A 17,035-nucleotide genomic window follows, 5' to 3' on the forward strand; every position below is an offset into this window, starting at 1 on the left:
ACACCTGATCTCGCAGGTGTCTGATCCCCTATGAGAAGAGAGAACTGTCCGGCTTGCCTGCAGTTTTTTCACTCCTCCCCTCACTGCAGCCGCCTAGTCTAGTCTTTTTTTTTCAGGCGAGGCGAGGCGCATCTCAAACAAGCCTTTTATATAACGTAAACGAATGAGTTATAAAAAAATTCACCCCCCTCACAGTTGTCATGAAGATCAAAATTAGCCTTATAAGCCAAAACCACAATTTGTACCAGGCTGTAAACATGTTTTTTTCTGCTTTAAAGTTGAGAATTTTAACATGGGGCTCAATGAGATTCTGCTCCCTACTGAAGCCTGTCCCAAGAGGCCAGTTGAGGAATTGCAGTTTACATTACTTCCGTATTGGCTTCAAGAGAGATCGCGGGAGGTTGCCGCTTGGTTGAGACGGAGACGAACGATCTTTGATTATGTGCCCAGATATGCTAAAGCCCATATTTAAACAAACTAACGTGAACCGAGATAGAATTTCAATCAGAATAGGACACCTGATAGTCTGAAAAAAAAATAATAATGTGGAAAAAAATAATACCTCTGAGACCACATTTAACACTTTTAATGGCCTTAAATTTGACAATTTTGATTTATCACTTTTTAATACTTTTTAAAACCCCGCGGACACCCTGGTAAATTAATCTTTCATTAGTGTGTGTCTCCCTCTGCTGGTCTCACACACACACATTCAGGCTCTATATTCTCTCTGTAACAAAACACACACCTTTTGAGTGTATACTGTGTGTTTATAGAAATAAAATGGTTAATCTGTGATTTGCTGCTGTGAAATAAAAGGTGTTTCACTGCCGCCTCATCAGGTTTGTCAGAGGATCGTTGAAATCTAAATGAAGTCTTAATTTATAACAGTGAAGTCACTGTATCTTCAGTCTCTGTTGATTCTGTTGACTGTGAGTCTCTGTAGTGGATCCTTATTCACCATCAGATCATCAGCAGAACATCAGACTCTCCTCTGATCGTGAATCCTGAAATAAAACACACACACAGTCACATATGCAGTGTGAGACATTACGTCTGTCACATCTTTTTATAAGAAAACTGAGCACTAACTAGATAAGCTTTATTAAATCATTCTCAAACATGATAATATAGCTTCTATCTGATGCTCAAAGTCACTTTACAACATCGAAAGGTCACTTTCACACAACAGACAGCTGATACAGAACCAGCAGAAATGATCATTACACTCCACTACACACTTCCTTTTATTTCTAGAGAGTAAAACAGACATTTGAAATTTAAATGAAAATATGATGATGGAAACTGTTAAAAACTATTGTTACCATAGTGTCTCCAGTTTCAGATCAGAGAGCAGCTTCACTCCTGAATCTCCTAGATTATTCTCAGACAGATTCAGATCTCTCAGGTGTGAGGGGTTTGATCTCAGAGCTGAAGCCAGAGCAGCACAACCTTCATCTGTGACACCACACTCACTCAACCTGTAGAGAACAATGACACACATTAAGTCTATCTCCAAAGCTAAACATGAGCACTTACACTAAATAAATAAATAACACAATGCTGTCAATATGAAATATATATAAATACTCATTAGTTCACGTTGTTAAAATACATCAGTTAGGATTAGAGGAGAGAATATACAGTTTGTACAGTATAACAACATTATTTCAGTGGAAAGACCCATAAAACATGGAAACCCAATGTATGTGAGAAAGTGTGTGTGTATGAGAGAGAGTGAGAGAGAAAGTGTGTGTGTGTGTGTGAGAGAGAGAGAGAAAGTGTGTGTGTGTGTGTGTGTGAGTGTGTGTATGAGAGAGAGAGAGAGAGAGAGAGAGAGAGAGAGAGAGAGAGAGAGAGGAGAGAGAGAGAGAGAGAGAGAGAGAGAGGAGAGAGAGAGAGAGAGAGAGAGAGAGAGAGAGAGAGAGAGAGAGAGAGAGTGAGTGAGAGAGAGGCTGTGTGTGTGTGTGTTTGTTTTTGTGACATATGAGGACACACATGTGTATAATGCCATGGGTATGACACAGGTATTACAGGAGAGGGTGAAATATGAGGACATTACCAATGTCCCCACTTTTCAAAAGGCTTATAAATCACACAGGAGGAGTTTTTATGAGAAAGTAAAAATGCAGAATGTTTCCTGTGATGGGTAGGTTTAGGGGCAGTGTGTGTGTGTGTGTGTGTGTGTGTGTGTGTGTGTGTGATGGGTACATTTAGGGGCACTGTAAGGGTATATAAAAATATTGTTTGTACAGTATAAAAACCATTACGCCTATGGAATGTCCCAACATTTCACAAAAACAAACGTGTGTGTGTGTGTGTGTGTGTGACTGTGTGTGTATGTGACTGTGTGGGTGTGTGTGCATGTCTGTGTGTGCGCGCATATGTGTGTGTATCTGACTGTGTGTGTGTGTGTGTGTGTGTGTGCGTTTGTGTGACTTTGTTCGTGAGTGAGTGTGTATGTGAGTGAGTGTGTATGTGACTGTGTGCGTGTGTGGGAGAGTTTGTTGTGTGTGTGTGAGTGCTCATGTCTGTGTGTGTGTTTATGTGACTGTGTGTGTGAGTGTGCATGTCTGTCTGTGTGTCCGCGCATGTCTGTGTTCGTGTGTGTGTGCGCGCGCGAGTTTGTGAGCGAGTGTGTGTGTGAGTTTGTGTGCATGTTTGTGTGTGTGTGTGTGTGTGTGTGTGTGTTTGTTCGTGAGTGAGTGTGTTTGAGAGTGGGTATGTGTGTGTATGTGTGTGTGTGTGAGTGTGTGTGACTGTTCGTGAGTGAGTGTGTATGTGACTGAGTGTGTATGTGACTGTGTGTGTGTGTGTGTGTGTGTGTGTGTGAATGAGTGTGACTGTGTGTATGTGACTGTGTGTGTGTTTGTTTGTGAGTGAGTGTGTATGTGACTGTGTGTGTGTTATGTGTATGTGAGTTTGTGACTGTGTGACTGTGTGTGTGAGACTGTGTGTGCCCATACGAAAAAAACCTATATGGTTCATATATAGCGACCATATATGTTCCTTACTTAAATCAGTCAGAATTATCTTATATGTTTAATGTAAGTCCCATATATGTCATACACAAAATCAGACCGTTTATGGCCCATTTCACACTAAAAAGCACACAGAAAACTTTTGGGTCATGTATGAATACTGCACAAATCTTATGTGAGTTTTACATGTAAACAGTATGCAATGGTATATAAAATATATGATACTCATATACAAATCATATAAAGTTCTTATACTGAATCATATGCTAGTCATATTAAAGTCATATAGGATTTATTTATATTTTGTGTAATTTGTTTATTTGCTTTTATACAGATTTCATATTTTTTTAATAGGGAAATGGCGTTAGCTCTTCAAGTTTATATAATATACATATAAACTACATATAATAATCATATATGATTTCAGTCAATATTACAACATCTCTGCATATACTAACCATATATGATTTCAGTCAATATTACACATCTCTGCATATACTAACCATATATGATATCAGTCAATATTACACATCTCTGCATATACTAACCATATATGATATCAGTCAATATTACAACATCTCTGCATATACTAACCATATATGATATCAGTCAATATTACAACATCTCTGCATATACTAACCATATATGATATCAGTCAATATTACACATCTCTGCATATACTAACCATATATGATATCAGTCAATATTACACATCTCTGCATATACTAACCATATATGATTTCAATCAATGACAGACACAAATTTGTGATGGAAACACTTTTATTTCAACACAAAATGAAATAATCAAATTACACTCCACATGAGTAATTTACAATTCCAACTTGATAGCAAAATGAACTTTGCTCAGGAAAAAAACAAAACCCAAAAAACAACAACAAAATACATTGAACACAGTGTCATGGCCATTAATCAAAGATAATGAACGGATTAGTTCACCCCAAAATGAAAATTGACTGATAATTTACTCACCCCCATCTCATCCAAGATGTTCATGTCTTTATTTCTTCAGTGGAAAAGAAATTAAGTTTCTTGAAGAAAACATTCCAGGATTGTTCATCATATAATGCTTTTCAATTGCAACCAAAATGTTGAAGGTCCAAATCAATGCAGTTTCAAAGGGCTTCATAGCCTCTACGTGATCCCAGAGGAGGAATAGGGTCTTATCTAGTCAAATGATCAGTCATTTAAAAAAATGAATATACATTTCAACCTTAATTGTTCAACTTGCTCAGCTCTGCGAGGTGCCAAGGATGACGTAATCACGTGTAAATGGTCACATAGACGTAGGCAGAAGTCCCGCCCTCGTGTTTACAAAGACTTCATGTGAAGACCAATAAACGCCCTTTAGCAAAAACACTCAATTTTAAACTTCAAATCATCCAGTATCGTTGTTTTATCTTTTTTTTATTTGCTAGAGGGCATTTGTATTAGTCTTCACATGAGTGCTTTGTAAACACGAAGGTGGAACTGCATTGATTTGGACCTTCAGTATTTTGGTTGCAACTAAAAACCATTATATGATGAAAAATCCCGGAATATTTTCTTAAAAAAACTGAATTTCTTTTCCACTGAAGAAAGACATGAACATCTTGGATGACATGGGGGTGAGTAAATTATCAGGACATTTTAAAAAATCTTTTAATAAAGGCCTTCAGAAGAGAAGCTATGCATTTTTTATTAGAAAAATATCCATATTTTTGACTTTAGACTAAAATATCTATCTTCCGGCAGCCAACCGTGCGTGTCTACTTACGCCAAAAGAGTGATGTAGACCTAGACTTTTGTCTCTTTTCCCCCGTTGTTTAATGCACGGGACCAGACACCAGTTGTTTTGTCAAGAGATCTCTTTTATTTGATATGTTAGTCAGACATAGGAGAGAACGTTTCTGGAGTGATGTTATACGCAGCTTCTCTGTCGTACTCCAACGTCCATTCTCTGCTCTTCATACAAAGGGCTTGTGGTTTTGTGCACCCCAAAGAACATATGGTTTCCATTAAATGGAATGTATAGCGAATTGTTAAGTCAACATATGCACTGAAACTTACACACACACATCCTGTCCATAACTCCCCTGTGTACATGCACCCGGCCCCCACTCTCATACATGGAACCGAACACACATGTGCATACAGTGTCTAGCTCTCTCATGTCTTCTCTAACATACATATATTCAAGCATACAATGGTTATAAATGATTATAAAAAAATAATAATAATACAAAATGATAACTGATTATGAATACTAATACAAAGTAATATTGACTAGTAAAATTTGGTCTACATCTCCCCCATTCTGGAACTACGACCGTCCGTTCCACACATCACCCCAGGTTGCAACCTATTGAAGTGATAGTGAGGAAGAAGAATACAACAAAGGAACAAACACAAAAGATAGAAAAATAGAAACAGAAACGAACAAAAACAAAACAACAAATAACAAATAACAAAGAACAAAGAACAAAGAACCCCAACCCATGTTATGTCCCCGCATACTATGTGTCATTTACATCTATGTGTATGCATTTACAATGAAACCCCAATCTTCTAAGAAAGTAAAACCTAATGAATCTTCACCAGTGCCTGGACTCATTCGGGCCCTGAATTCCTCCAGTTCCTGGCCAAAACAACAAACTAACATAAAAGTTGATGTTAAAGATTTCCTATCCCTTGGGGTTGTGAATCAGTAAGCAGGTGTAATTGTTCATGAGGTTGTGTTCTTATAGTGTAAAATCTCCTATTTCACTCTATAGCTCCCAGTCTCTGTGGTATGGTTAGAAATAACCAGTCTAGCAGATTTGTTACTTTTCCTCCTAGTAACACATTTTATGAGTTGTATCACTAACAGAAATACAAAAACTCCAACCATAATCAGAAGTATCCATTCTGACCATGATAAATTCCCTGGAATTTGTGATAATTTCTTCTCAGACAACAATTTAGCTACTCCATTTGCTATGATAACATGACCCATTGCTTGAATTCCCTCTTCTTGAGCTGCTTTAACACTTTCCTTAACTCTTTTAACCATTTCAAAGAGTTCATAATTCCTTTCCTCTACTAAATCATTATTCCACCACTGTGGATCTAAATGCAACAATTGCACATGTGGAACGTGAATTCCACCTAAATGAAGAGGATATAGAATCTCAACGCAAAACGGATCAGGAGGAATTGGACACACCTTCCCTCCATATATCATATTCTCACTTATTCCATCATGTAATATACACCACTGTGCTTCCGACACTTGCCATGCACCCGTGGCTTGATCTAAAGGAACTATCTCCCAGACTGCAGATCCATTCAGGGATAGACTAAACATCGTAGAACATGAACAAATTACCCACTCATGTTCCTCGACACAACAGTCTATGGTAGAAATCATTGGTGTTTCACCTTCAGCCCAATATCCATTTCTCCCTAACCGAATCACAGAATCTCCTTGTCTAATACCCATTGATTGGAATTGTCTAACTGTCATTATATTGCGCTGTCCATATTGAGGCCATATCATAAATAAAGGTAGTGTGCCAGAACCTGACAAAGAATCTTCATCAATAGCGATTTTGACTAACGGAATATGTTTAGCAGAAGTCAAATTAAGTTGATTACCGAAAACCACCAACAAAGATTCCGCTATTCGTTCAGGAACTTTACCCATTCTAATAACTTGAACATCCTCAACCATTTGATCCTTTAAATTCTGAGCTAAAAATAAACAAGCTGCACGATGTGTCTCAAAATTAGATGATTGTACTAATGCATCTGCCAATTCCTTTGCTGCATCATTAAGATGTTGACCCGCTGCTATGATATGTAAAGAACCTTTAAGAGCCTCAGTGAGTCCTTTTCCTGTCATTCTTCCCACCCACTGAGTGTATTCACTTAACTGATTCATTTGAGCAGTATTACTTATTGAATTGACCGATCCAAATACCCCCGCTACGTCTCCCCATATACTCCGAGGTTTACGACTTCGACTATTCAATGGGTCTTTAGAGGTATAATATTTTATTTCTTTTTCCAACCATTTCCTTATTTGTGTGAAATTTCCACAATATGACTGGTCAAAAACAGTAAGAAGGGATATCAAATTATAATTGATACGTTGTCGCACCATGTGAGCTTCATTTATTAAGGTTTTGGTTTCTTTTGCTAGCAAGATACCATGAACTGGCGCAATAGTTGTAGTTGGGCATGTTTTAGCTTTGTTTGTCTTTTCAGCAGAAAGATAAAAACACTGTCCAATTTCTCCAGTTTCTAGTTCAGTCTCACAATATTCATTCTCATCCTCTGAATGCCATACTCTTACATAATTTCCCTTGAATCTTGTCGTTCTCGAGGCAGTATCCCTCAGGAATCCCTCGCATGGTAACACTATGGGATAAATACACCCTAGAGCTAATGAATCCCATATTGTAAGCATGTGAGTACGATTCAAAATAAAGTTAATTTCCACATCAGTAGAGGTTATGAGGTCTAACCCCACAATTTCACATTGTTCTCTTGAACAAATTTCTCGTCTTTGACCACTACTAGAATATCCACCGTCGTTCACTGGCCAGATTACTCTACTGTGGTAACATTGATGGTGATAGTTACATCCACCATAGATGTTCTCACGATATTTAGCAAGATCTTTATCATTACTTGGCACCCAATCCCATAATCCCCATTTGGAAATAAAGGGTAAAGTGAAATGTTGGCCAGATTTCAGAGTTGCATTCCGAGTGACTCCTTGAACTCGAGGAGTCCATAAAGCTTGGCTTTCTTGGTAAATGCCAAGTAAAATTAAAAACAAGCATACCATCATCGTTGGGTATCGAGAATAACTTGCAACCATCTCTAATCAATGTCAATGGGAATGATCCCTGAAATGGAAGCAGAAAAATAAATTAAACATCATTCCTTTGTTACCCAATCTTTAAAGGTAATGGATGAACATTTCTCAATTTCAGGCCATAAACCTTCACTATCATTTTGTTCATTCACTAAACAAGGTTTAACTTGTGACCAGTGATACCATCTATCTGTCCCTACACCCTTCCCTTTAAGGCAAACACTCGTATCTGTTGTTAAGAGTATCTCATATGGTCCCTCCCATCTAGGTTCTAAACCTTTCCTAGCAATGCGTTTGACCATAACAAAACTGCCTAATTCGGGAATGTGTGGAATGTCAGTAGTGGTGTGTTTTTCATCCCATTGCTTCTGAGCCTCTCGCACTTTCTTGTTATTGTCTTTGGTAGCTTTGTCCAGCATGGTGAGATAGCGTCGTAACTTCTCCTGGAACAAAGTTGAATCTCCTCCTGTTCCCGCGGGAGGCGGCGCATCAGGTGGTAGAACCATTGCTCTTCCAGTCATCAGTTCAAAAGGTGTCAGTCCTGTTACTCTGTTTGGAGTCGCTCTTAAGTTCCACAAGATGGCAGGCAATAACTTGTGCCAACCTTGGCCAGTCTGCAGAATGGCTTTGGTAAGTGACGTTTTTAACGATCTGTTCATTCGTTCGACAAATCCCGAACTTTCTGGCCTGTACGGTATGTGGAACTTCTGTTTGATCCCCATCAGTTTCATTGCTTCCTTCATCAGTTTTCCAGTGAAGTGAGTTCCATTGTCCGAATCAATTTCATATGGAAGACCCCATCGAGGAAAAACTTCTTCCACCATTACTCGTGCTGTTGCTTCAGCAGTGCAAGTTTTTGTAGGGAATGCTTCCACCCACCTAGTAAATCTGTCTATGATTACTAGAATGTATTGGTACCCTCCACTGGGAGACAAAGGTCCTGTGAAATCGATTTGGATATTTGTCCATGGGCCTGTGGGTCTGGGTGCATGTGACATTCGCACCTTTACAGGTTTTCCCACATTTGCTTTCATGCAGATCAAGCATCTCCTGCAATAATCATCAATGTCTCTCATCATTCGTGGCCACCACCACGTCTCGCTGATTTGAGCTTTCATTGCTTTTGCTCCAGCATGCACTTTTCCATGATACAGCTGCATTAGTTCTCTTCTTGTTCCGACAGGCATCACCACTTGTCCCGTTGGAATCCTCCAGATACTCTGATCATCTTCTTTTGCTCCTGATTTTATCCATTGTTCTTTCTCTTCATCTGTCTCTGTTTGATATGACAAAAGATGGAGCTCAGGATTGTCTTTCCTGTTTTCCTTAACCAAGGTAACAGGAGTAAGGGAAAGTAGCGCTGCTTCTCTGGCTGCTGCATCGGCTGCAGAATTTCCTTGGCTTTCCTTGGACTTGTCAGATTGATGTGATTTCACTTTGACCACGGCTGCTTCTCTTGGTAAGTGGCATGCTGCAATCAAGCGACGAATTATGGAAGCATGTTGTATTTCGCTCCCACTGCTAGTGATTAGTCCACGTCTTTTCCATAGGGCAAGGTAGTCATGAACCACGCCAAAAGCATAACGACTATCTGTATAGATGTTAACTCGATCTCCTTCCGATAGTTCAAGAGCTTCCGTAAGTGCTATGAGTTCAGCTGCTTGTGCTGAAAACTGTCCAGAAATAGCTCCTTTCTTCACAACAGTTCCATCAGCTTCCACAACCGCCCATCCAGTATGTCGCTTTCCATTGACGTAGTAACTGGATCCATCGACCCATAACTCCTTGTCTGGATTTTCAAGAGGAATTGGATTAACTGGACCATGGCCTTCTTCTTCCACTTGTTTTTCACACTCGTGTGGTATTCCCTCATGTGGTTCCAGCATCATTGTTGCAGGGTTAAGGGATGTGTCTCTGATTATTTCCACTCTCAAATCCTTGTTCAACAAAGTTGCTTCCCATTTTGCTCTCCTCGTATCAGTGATAGTCTTGATGTTTGTGTTGTTCAACAACGTCACTATACTGTGCTGAGTATGCAATATGATAGTTTGTGCTCCTATCAGATTTTCCACAGCATCCACTGCCCATGTGGCACCATCGAGGGCTTGTATACATCGTGGTTGACCTATCATGGTGACAGGAATTTTTGTGGAAAAGTATCCAACTGGTTTGTACCGATCACCTGGTTTTTGACACAGTACTGCTGAGTAGGTCTCATCTCCTACCTTGGTCCACAAATGAAATGGCAACCTGCCATCAGGAAGTCCCAAAGCTGGGGCTGAAATCAGTTTCTCTTTCATAGAAGTAAATGCTTCCTCAGCTTCTGTTGTCCAGAGTATCTGTTCCACTCCAGGCTTTCCTCCTTTGTACAGGTCAATGAGAGGGCTTGTGATGCTGGCAAAATCAGGTATATACTGCCGACAATAGTTAAAAAGTCCCATCACTTTCCGCATTCCTGTAACTGTTTGAGGTTTTGGAAGTTGCCGTAATGCTTCTACTCGCTCTGTTGTCATCCTCCTTCCCTCGACAGATATTTCTTGGCCTAAATAGATAACTTTGGATTTGGCCAGCTGTGCTTTGTCAGGGTTGACTTTAAATCCTCCTTTCCTTAGAGCTTGTAGTACAATGTTCAGAGCTGATATTGAAGGCAGACACTTCCTGAGCTCTCAATTTCAGCTTTTTGTTCCGTTAAGAACTGGTCCAGAGCTCTATGAAATACAACTGGAGATAAATTAAGGCATTGTGGGAGTCTTTTCCAAACATACTGTTTTGCACCCACAGTGAAGGCCAATTTCTCTTGAGATCTTTCATCGATAGGTATAGACCAGAAAGCTGACAGCACATCTAGTACTGTAAAAATCCTTGCATTTCCTGGAATATCATTCAGAATGGTAGCAGGATTAGCTACAATAGGGTGTGGTTTTGGTGTTACACTGTTAAGTCTTGTATAGTCAATGGTTAATCTCCATGAATTATCAGATTTCTTGACAGGCCAGACAGGGCTGTTGGTGGTAGATGAAGTTTGTCTGACGATCCCTTCAGCTTCCAAGTCTGCCACAATCTTTTCCACGGCTTGTCTTGCTTCAGGTCGAATGGGATATTGTTTATGAGGGGCATGTATTGGTCCCTCAATAACAATGGGATCAATGTTGGCTTTTCCACAATCCAATTTGTGTTTAGCCCAAACATCTGGATATAAGCTACACAGAAGACCCCACACACCTTTTCCCCAGTCTCTGATGATGGGTTTTGCTGCACCAACAGAACTTATACTACATGTGCGATCTTCATGTGGTATTATTCCAGCTGTTGTAGCAATTTGGCGACTGTCAGTGAATATGATCATGTTCAACAATGGTAGAATGTCCATGCCAATAAGACTTCCTTGTGAATTAGGTCCCACCCATAAAGATGTCCATAATACTTCATCTTCATGTATTTGCAAAGGAACTGGTATACTTTTGCAAAACGTTGTTATTTCTCCTCCAACTCCTTCAACTTCCATAGTTTCATGTGTCGTTGGTAAGTTCAGATCAGTTATAGAAATAGATGCTCCCGTGTCTAAAAGACAATCACATGGGTGGCCCCCTATTAGTGCAGGAATGAAAAGTCGATTGTCACTTTTCTTGTTCATACAGGAGGCCGCTGATTCCTATTGCGGACGCATAATTCCCTCAATAAGATGGCGAACTTGCTCTTCAGTCCACATCTTTCCTTGAGGTGTTTCATCCTTGTTTTTCAGATTAGCTTGTCTAAATGACGGACCTTTTCCTTCTGCTCCTCCTCCTTTAGCCCAACAGTCTCTTCTGAAGTGTCCAGGCTTTCGACAATTGCTACAAACTGTGAACTTTGAAGACTGAAGTGATGCCACTCCTCTTCGATTTGACTTGTTTCCTTCATCCTTGTTTGATCTCATAGCCATCTCTAGACGACCAGCCCATTGCATAATTTGGTCAAATGTTTCTCCTGGATTGACTCCAAGTGACAAAGCTTGTTGGTATTTTGTGCTAAAGCCATCTACGAGCGTGTCAGTAAACTGTACATCATCTCTGTCTGGATCTTTCTTAGCACAGAGTGCCCATCTTTCATAAGCATTCCATTTGCGCAAGGCATATTCATCTGGAGATTCATCATCTTTTTGTTTAATCAATGTCACCGACGTGAAAGGAATTTTACCACTGCCCAAGATCTCTTGGATTTCTTTTCGGAACACATCTAAGGCTTGCCAAAGACCCAGGGGTCGTCCCTGGCCATCCACCCATAAGTCTATCCATTGGGCTGTTGTTATCGACGCTGGCAAGCGTTCCCATCTGTCTCTTGGGATTTTAGCTTTCACAATGGTGTGTATGTCTCTTAGTGTCATTTGATGTGCCTCAATCAAGGAATCTAATTCTCTCCAAAACTCGGTGTTTGGATCTTGTCTCTTCAATGGAGGCAAGGCGGTGAGAATGGCTTGACGTTCTCCTGGTGTGAATGGTCTCTCTTCTGTCATCATTTCTGATTGTATTTCTTCCTTTTTAACAGCAAGTGGAGAAAATTCAGGACCAACTTTATCAATTGTGATCATGTCGTCATCTCTTGTCTCTTCACCCCAATCCGATCCATAGTTGCATACTGGCGTACATCGCAGCATGTCTCTGTTTGGCTGAGTTGATTTGGATCTGGTAATTATTGGAGCTGCTTGCGCAGATGCTATATACATTTTGTCAACTGGGACTCTATTTGAGCTTGAAGCTTGTGGCTGTATCAGAGGGTTGGAATAACTTGTACATTGTTCAGGCAAAGTCGGATAAATTGGCTTGTAAGGAGGCGGCACTACGGTTGTTACCGATTTTGCTGATGTTTCTGAATATTTCCTTTCAGCTTCAGCTATTATCTCTTTCCAATCTGGATCAAATGAATCATCACTGGTGATGTGTTCTTTTTCTGAACATGTGATAGACATGATTTTGCTCAGCTTGTTATATGCTTCAACTTGAGGCTTCATTGCTTCAGCAAGTGGAACTGGACAACCATCAATGCTGCAACAAACTCCACCTTGTTTCACAATCCAATTAGCTGCCATTATTGGAAAAACTTTTAACTTGATAGAGTCTTTTTGTTTTTCGAACCAGCTTAACTGCTCATCCATAGATGCGTTAATATCAAGTCCTTTCTTCAAAAACTTTGTTTGCTTCTTGTTCTTCTTTTCCAGATACCATGCAGAAATTATTCTGCTGTTACAGCCTTCTGCCATTTTCAAATTATTGGTCACTGTCTGTGCTTAAAACAGCAGGCTATGTCTGTGTGTGTGTGTGGATATCCAAAGGAAAGCTACTTCACTTCTCTCTCTCTCTAAGCTGTGTGTGTGTGTGTGTGTGAGAGCTGATTTCCAAGGGAGGGGGCTACCTGGTTCTCTCTCCCTTTTCTTCCTTTCCCTAAGCTATGTGTGTCTATAGGATGAATTCTGAAGGGAGGGGCTGCCCTGCTCTCTCCCTATCCCTCCTAATAACTCAAGAACAAAAGAAAAGAGGGTAAAAATTTAAATAAAAGTTTCTCTTATAATTTCAATTGTTTTCCGTTCTTTTTTTTTTGTTTAACTCAGGACAATTTCTTCCTTTTGGTTTAGTTTCTTTATTCAGTTGAACTCAGATCTATTTATGCTCCTCAAATTTTGAACAGCTTCATTGTCAAGATCAGAATGCCCGCAATTTTAGCTACTCCAGCGTATTTAAACGTTTTAGGATTCTTATTTACAGGACTTACTTAAAGTCCAGATCCGCCACTTTAAATCGCTTAAATCAAACCCAGCTTAACACCTTCCCCGCCTGTCTGGCTTATTCTCCCGAAAATTTGACTAAATGGTCTTCTTTACCAAAGATCCACTTTTACCCCAGCTTCATTCAAATATTTTTTTGAAGGTCCACTGATCTGAGCAACTTAAATAATTCCAATCAAATTAAAAATTATTTTGTTTCAAATTTTTTTACTATGTCTGACACATATCCATTGGCAACACAACTGGTATTTATAATAACACAGTTCTTTTAGCAGTCTCAGTCAATGTCTCTAATCATCAGGCAGACTCATCTTAGAAAGAAAAAAAGTCTTACCTGATAGACTGAGACAAACGGCTGAAGATGCAATCCTGTTACCGTGACGCCAAAATGTAGACCTAGACTTTTGTCTCTTTTCCCCCGTTGTTTAATGCACGGGACCAGACACCAGTTGTTTTGTCAAGAGATCTCTTTTATTTGATATGTTAGTCAGACATAGGAGAGAACGTTTCTGGAGTGATGTTATACGCAGCTTCTCTGTCGTACTCCAACGTCCATTCTCTGCTCTTCATACAAAGGGCTTGTGGTTTTGTGCACCCCAAAGAACATATGGTTTCCATTAAATGGAATGTATAGCGAATTGTTAAGTCAACATATGCACTGAAACTTACACACACACATCCTGTCCATAACTCCCCTGTGTACATGCACCCGGCCCCCACTCTCATACATGGAACCGAACACACATGTGCATACAGTGTCTAGCTCTCTCATGTCTTCTCTAACATACATATATTCAAGCATACAATGGTTATAAATGATTATAAAAAAATAATAATAATACAAAATGATAACTGATTATGAATACTAATACAAAGTAATATTGACTAGTAAAATTTGGTCTACAAGTGACCTCTGACCTGAAGCATGATGTATTGATGAATGCGGATATGCAGAGAATAGAGGAAAACAAAACACTGGTCACGAATTTGAATTTAAAGAGGATTCGATAAAAGAGAAGCGCTTGATTTTGTTGCCCAGAGAGACATCGAAGCTTACGCTACTCCTACATCGCATCACTCAGGTCACTCTCTGGTCGCAAGTCGTCTGCCATGAGCTGGTTATTTTAGTCAATAAGGTTATAAATATGGATATCAGTATCAGTATCTATATCAATTACTATATTAACTTATTTCACACCGTAATTATAGTACACATATTAAAGCTTTATTTGTTGTGTTCTGAAAATAAATGAACGTCTTATGGGTTTGGAACGACATGAGGGTCATTTTAACAACATACATTTTTGGGTGAACTGAACGTAAAAAATTGACAAAGTTTAATAAATACAGTAATAATGTATTGTTCATTGTTAGTTCATGTCAGTTAATACATTACAATAAAGTCTCATTTGTTAACTTTAGTTAAAGTCTTACAACTCACATTACATAAACTTCTTCAACACTTCCGCTTCAGAACTGAACCAGTTCTCATACGATGAAACAGTCTGTGGCTGAACCTGTTCTTCTTGCGTGGTCTTCAAATGTTTTCATGAAGATCTTTATGTGGAAGAAAAAGAAAATCTTCTTGACCACCCCATTTACATACAGGAACATTAGAAACACGTTTCAATATAATGCTTTCCAGTATAACAATCTATTCTTATACAGTAACTTTCTATTACTAAATTGTAATATTGTACATCATTTAGATTCATATATGTTGCAGTTACATGAATGCAAATTATATAGATATAGAAAATATAGAAGTTTATATTTTAGCTATATTTTAACTACATTAGAGCAATTTGCAAACTCAAGTTCACTAAAACATTACTTCTTTTAAAGTGAATTGGCACAAAATAGACTATTAATGATGACCAAAGGAACATACCGGTAAACAAATCACATTACATTTATTCTAACTTTTGCTTTTTGTCAGTGTCACACAGCTTTCACTGTGTCACACACAATCGTTGTATAACGTTATCTATGCAAATTATGAACTTTAGGGTTTAACTTAGTTACCAAATGACATAGTTAAACAACTAGAATAGTTGTTTATTTACATTTGATCATTTAGCAGACGCTTTTATTAAAAGGGACTAACAAATGAGGAGATAAATTATATATTTTAATAATTTGAATACAAATATAATCATTTTTCACTTGTTTTTGCACATTAAGTACTTGTAATTTAATTTTTGCACGTGCGCAGCATAATTAGGCTTAAAGTTACCTGTACGTTACCTAACAAGGCTGTGGCACCGACATGATAACAGAAACGAACAATTTACAAATCTTTTAGCAAATCTTGCCATTAAATAAGTTAACATTTGCATTGAGAACGACATGACAAACACAAATCTTACCTTGAGCTCGACACTCGCGGTCCCGCTGGGAGGCAATCATATCACGGAGACAAATCAGACAATGAACCCGCGATTGATTTCCGCCTGGCCGCGGCGCGGTGACGCATGCGCAGTTTGCGATGACAGAACTAAGGCTATTTTTGAGTGTTTAATTATTATTTTTTAAATATTGCTGATATTACTGTTAACATATAGTTTGTATGGGTAGAACATTACGAAACAAATATATGGGAATATACTGCAATTATATGCAAAATAGCCTATATTAAAGGAAATATACAGGAATAAAGGAAACAAGCCTTTTTTAATATAGCTACTGCAATGTATGCATATTGACTATATTTATAACATATGGCTATATTTTAACACATACAATATTTAGTAATTAAGATATAAATAGCATTACATGTAATATCCATTAAGTTGTATCCTTTATTGTGTAGCCTTACTGTATATTTAATTTCCCATATTAATGTGAATGCATGTACACACACATAAACACTTTTACAGAATGAGTTACAACAAATTTCTACTTCCCATCATGCTTTACTTCTGATTTAAAGGAGGTTAAATGTTAAAATGAATTGTTATTTCATGTGTTTTTGCTCAATTTAATAGAGGGAGATAGGTTGAGATTGTGGATATAGTGAGGTTTTTGGCCAAAAACCAATAAAACTGTTACTTTTATTAAAAATAATGTCTGTGCACTTTTCAGTACAGTTATAGCTCTTTGCTAAATATTTAGGAACATCCCGGTGTGCTTGACTTGTGTTATTGTTAACTGTGTGTGTGTGTATGTATATATATATATATATATATATATATATATATATATATATATATATATATATATATATATATATATATATATATATATATATATATATATATATATATTATTTTGTTCAATATATTTTTGGGGTTTATCATCACATGCACATCAAATAAAATGACATAGATTATGATATGTAAGTAAATATATTGTCACATATTTTTCTAATTGAAAGCAGCAATTCCTCATGTATTATTAAATATTGTAATATATTTATCCTGTATATTTTTAATA

General features: G+C 38.2%; 1 protein-coding gene across 1 annotated transcript in view; it reads right to left on the bottom strand.

The window, feature by feature from the left end:
• Window positions 1-570: 570 nt before the first annotated feature.
• The window catches only part of LOC137084572 (ribonuclease inhibitor-like), a 184,109-nt gene continuing 167,644 nt past the window's right edge, over window positions 571-17,035 (bottom strand). The window contains exons 3-4 of the mRNA XM_067450862.1: window positions 1,326-1,481; window positions 571-1,007 (exon numbers count right to left, since the gene is read on the bottom strand). Of these exons, the coding sequence (XP_067306963.1) occupies window positions 983-1,007; window positions 1,326-1,481 (181 nt within the window). The 3' untranslated portion in view covers window positions 571-982. The remainder of the gene's footprint in view (window positions 1,008-1,325; window positions 1,482-17,035) is intronic.

The sequence above is a fragment of the Pseudorasbora parva genome, chromosome 8, assembly GCF_024679245.1.
Source record: "Pseudorasbora parva isolate DD20220531a chromosome 8, ASM2467924v1, whole genome shotgun sequence".
In the NCBI taxonomy this organism is placed as follows: Eukaryota; Metazoa; Chordata; class Actinopteri; order Cypriniformes; family Gobionidae; genus Pseudorasbora; species Pseudorasbora parva.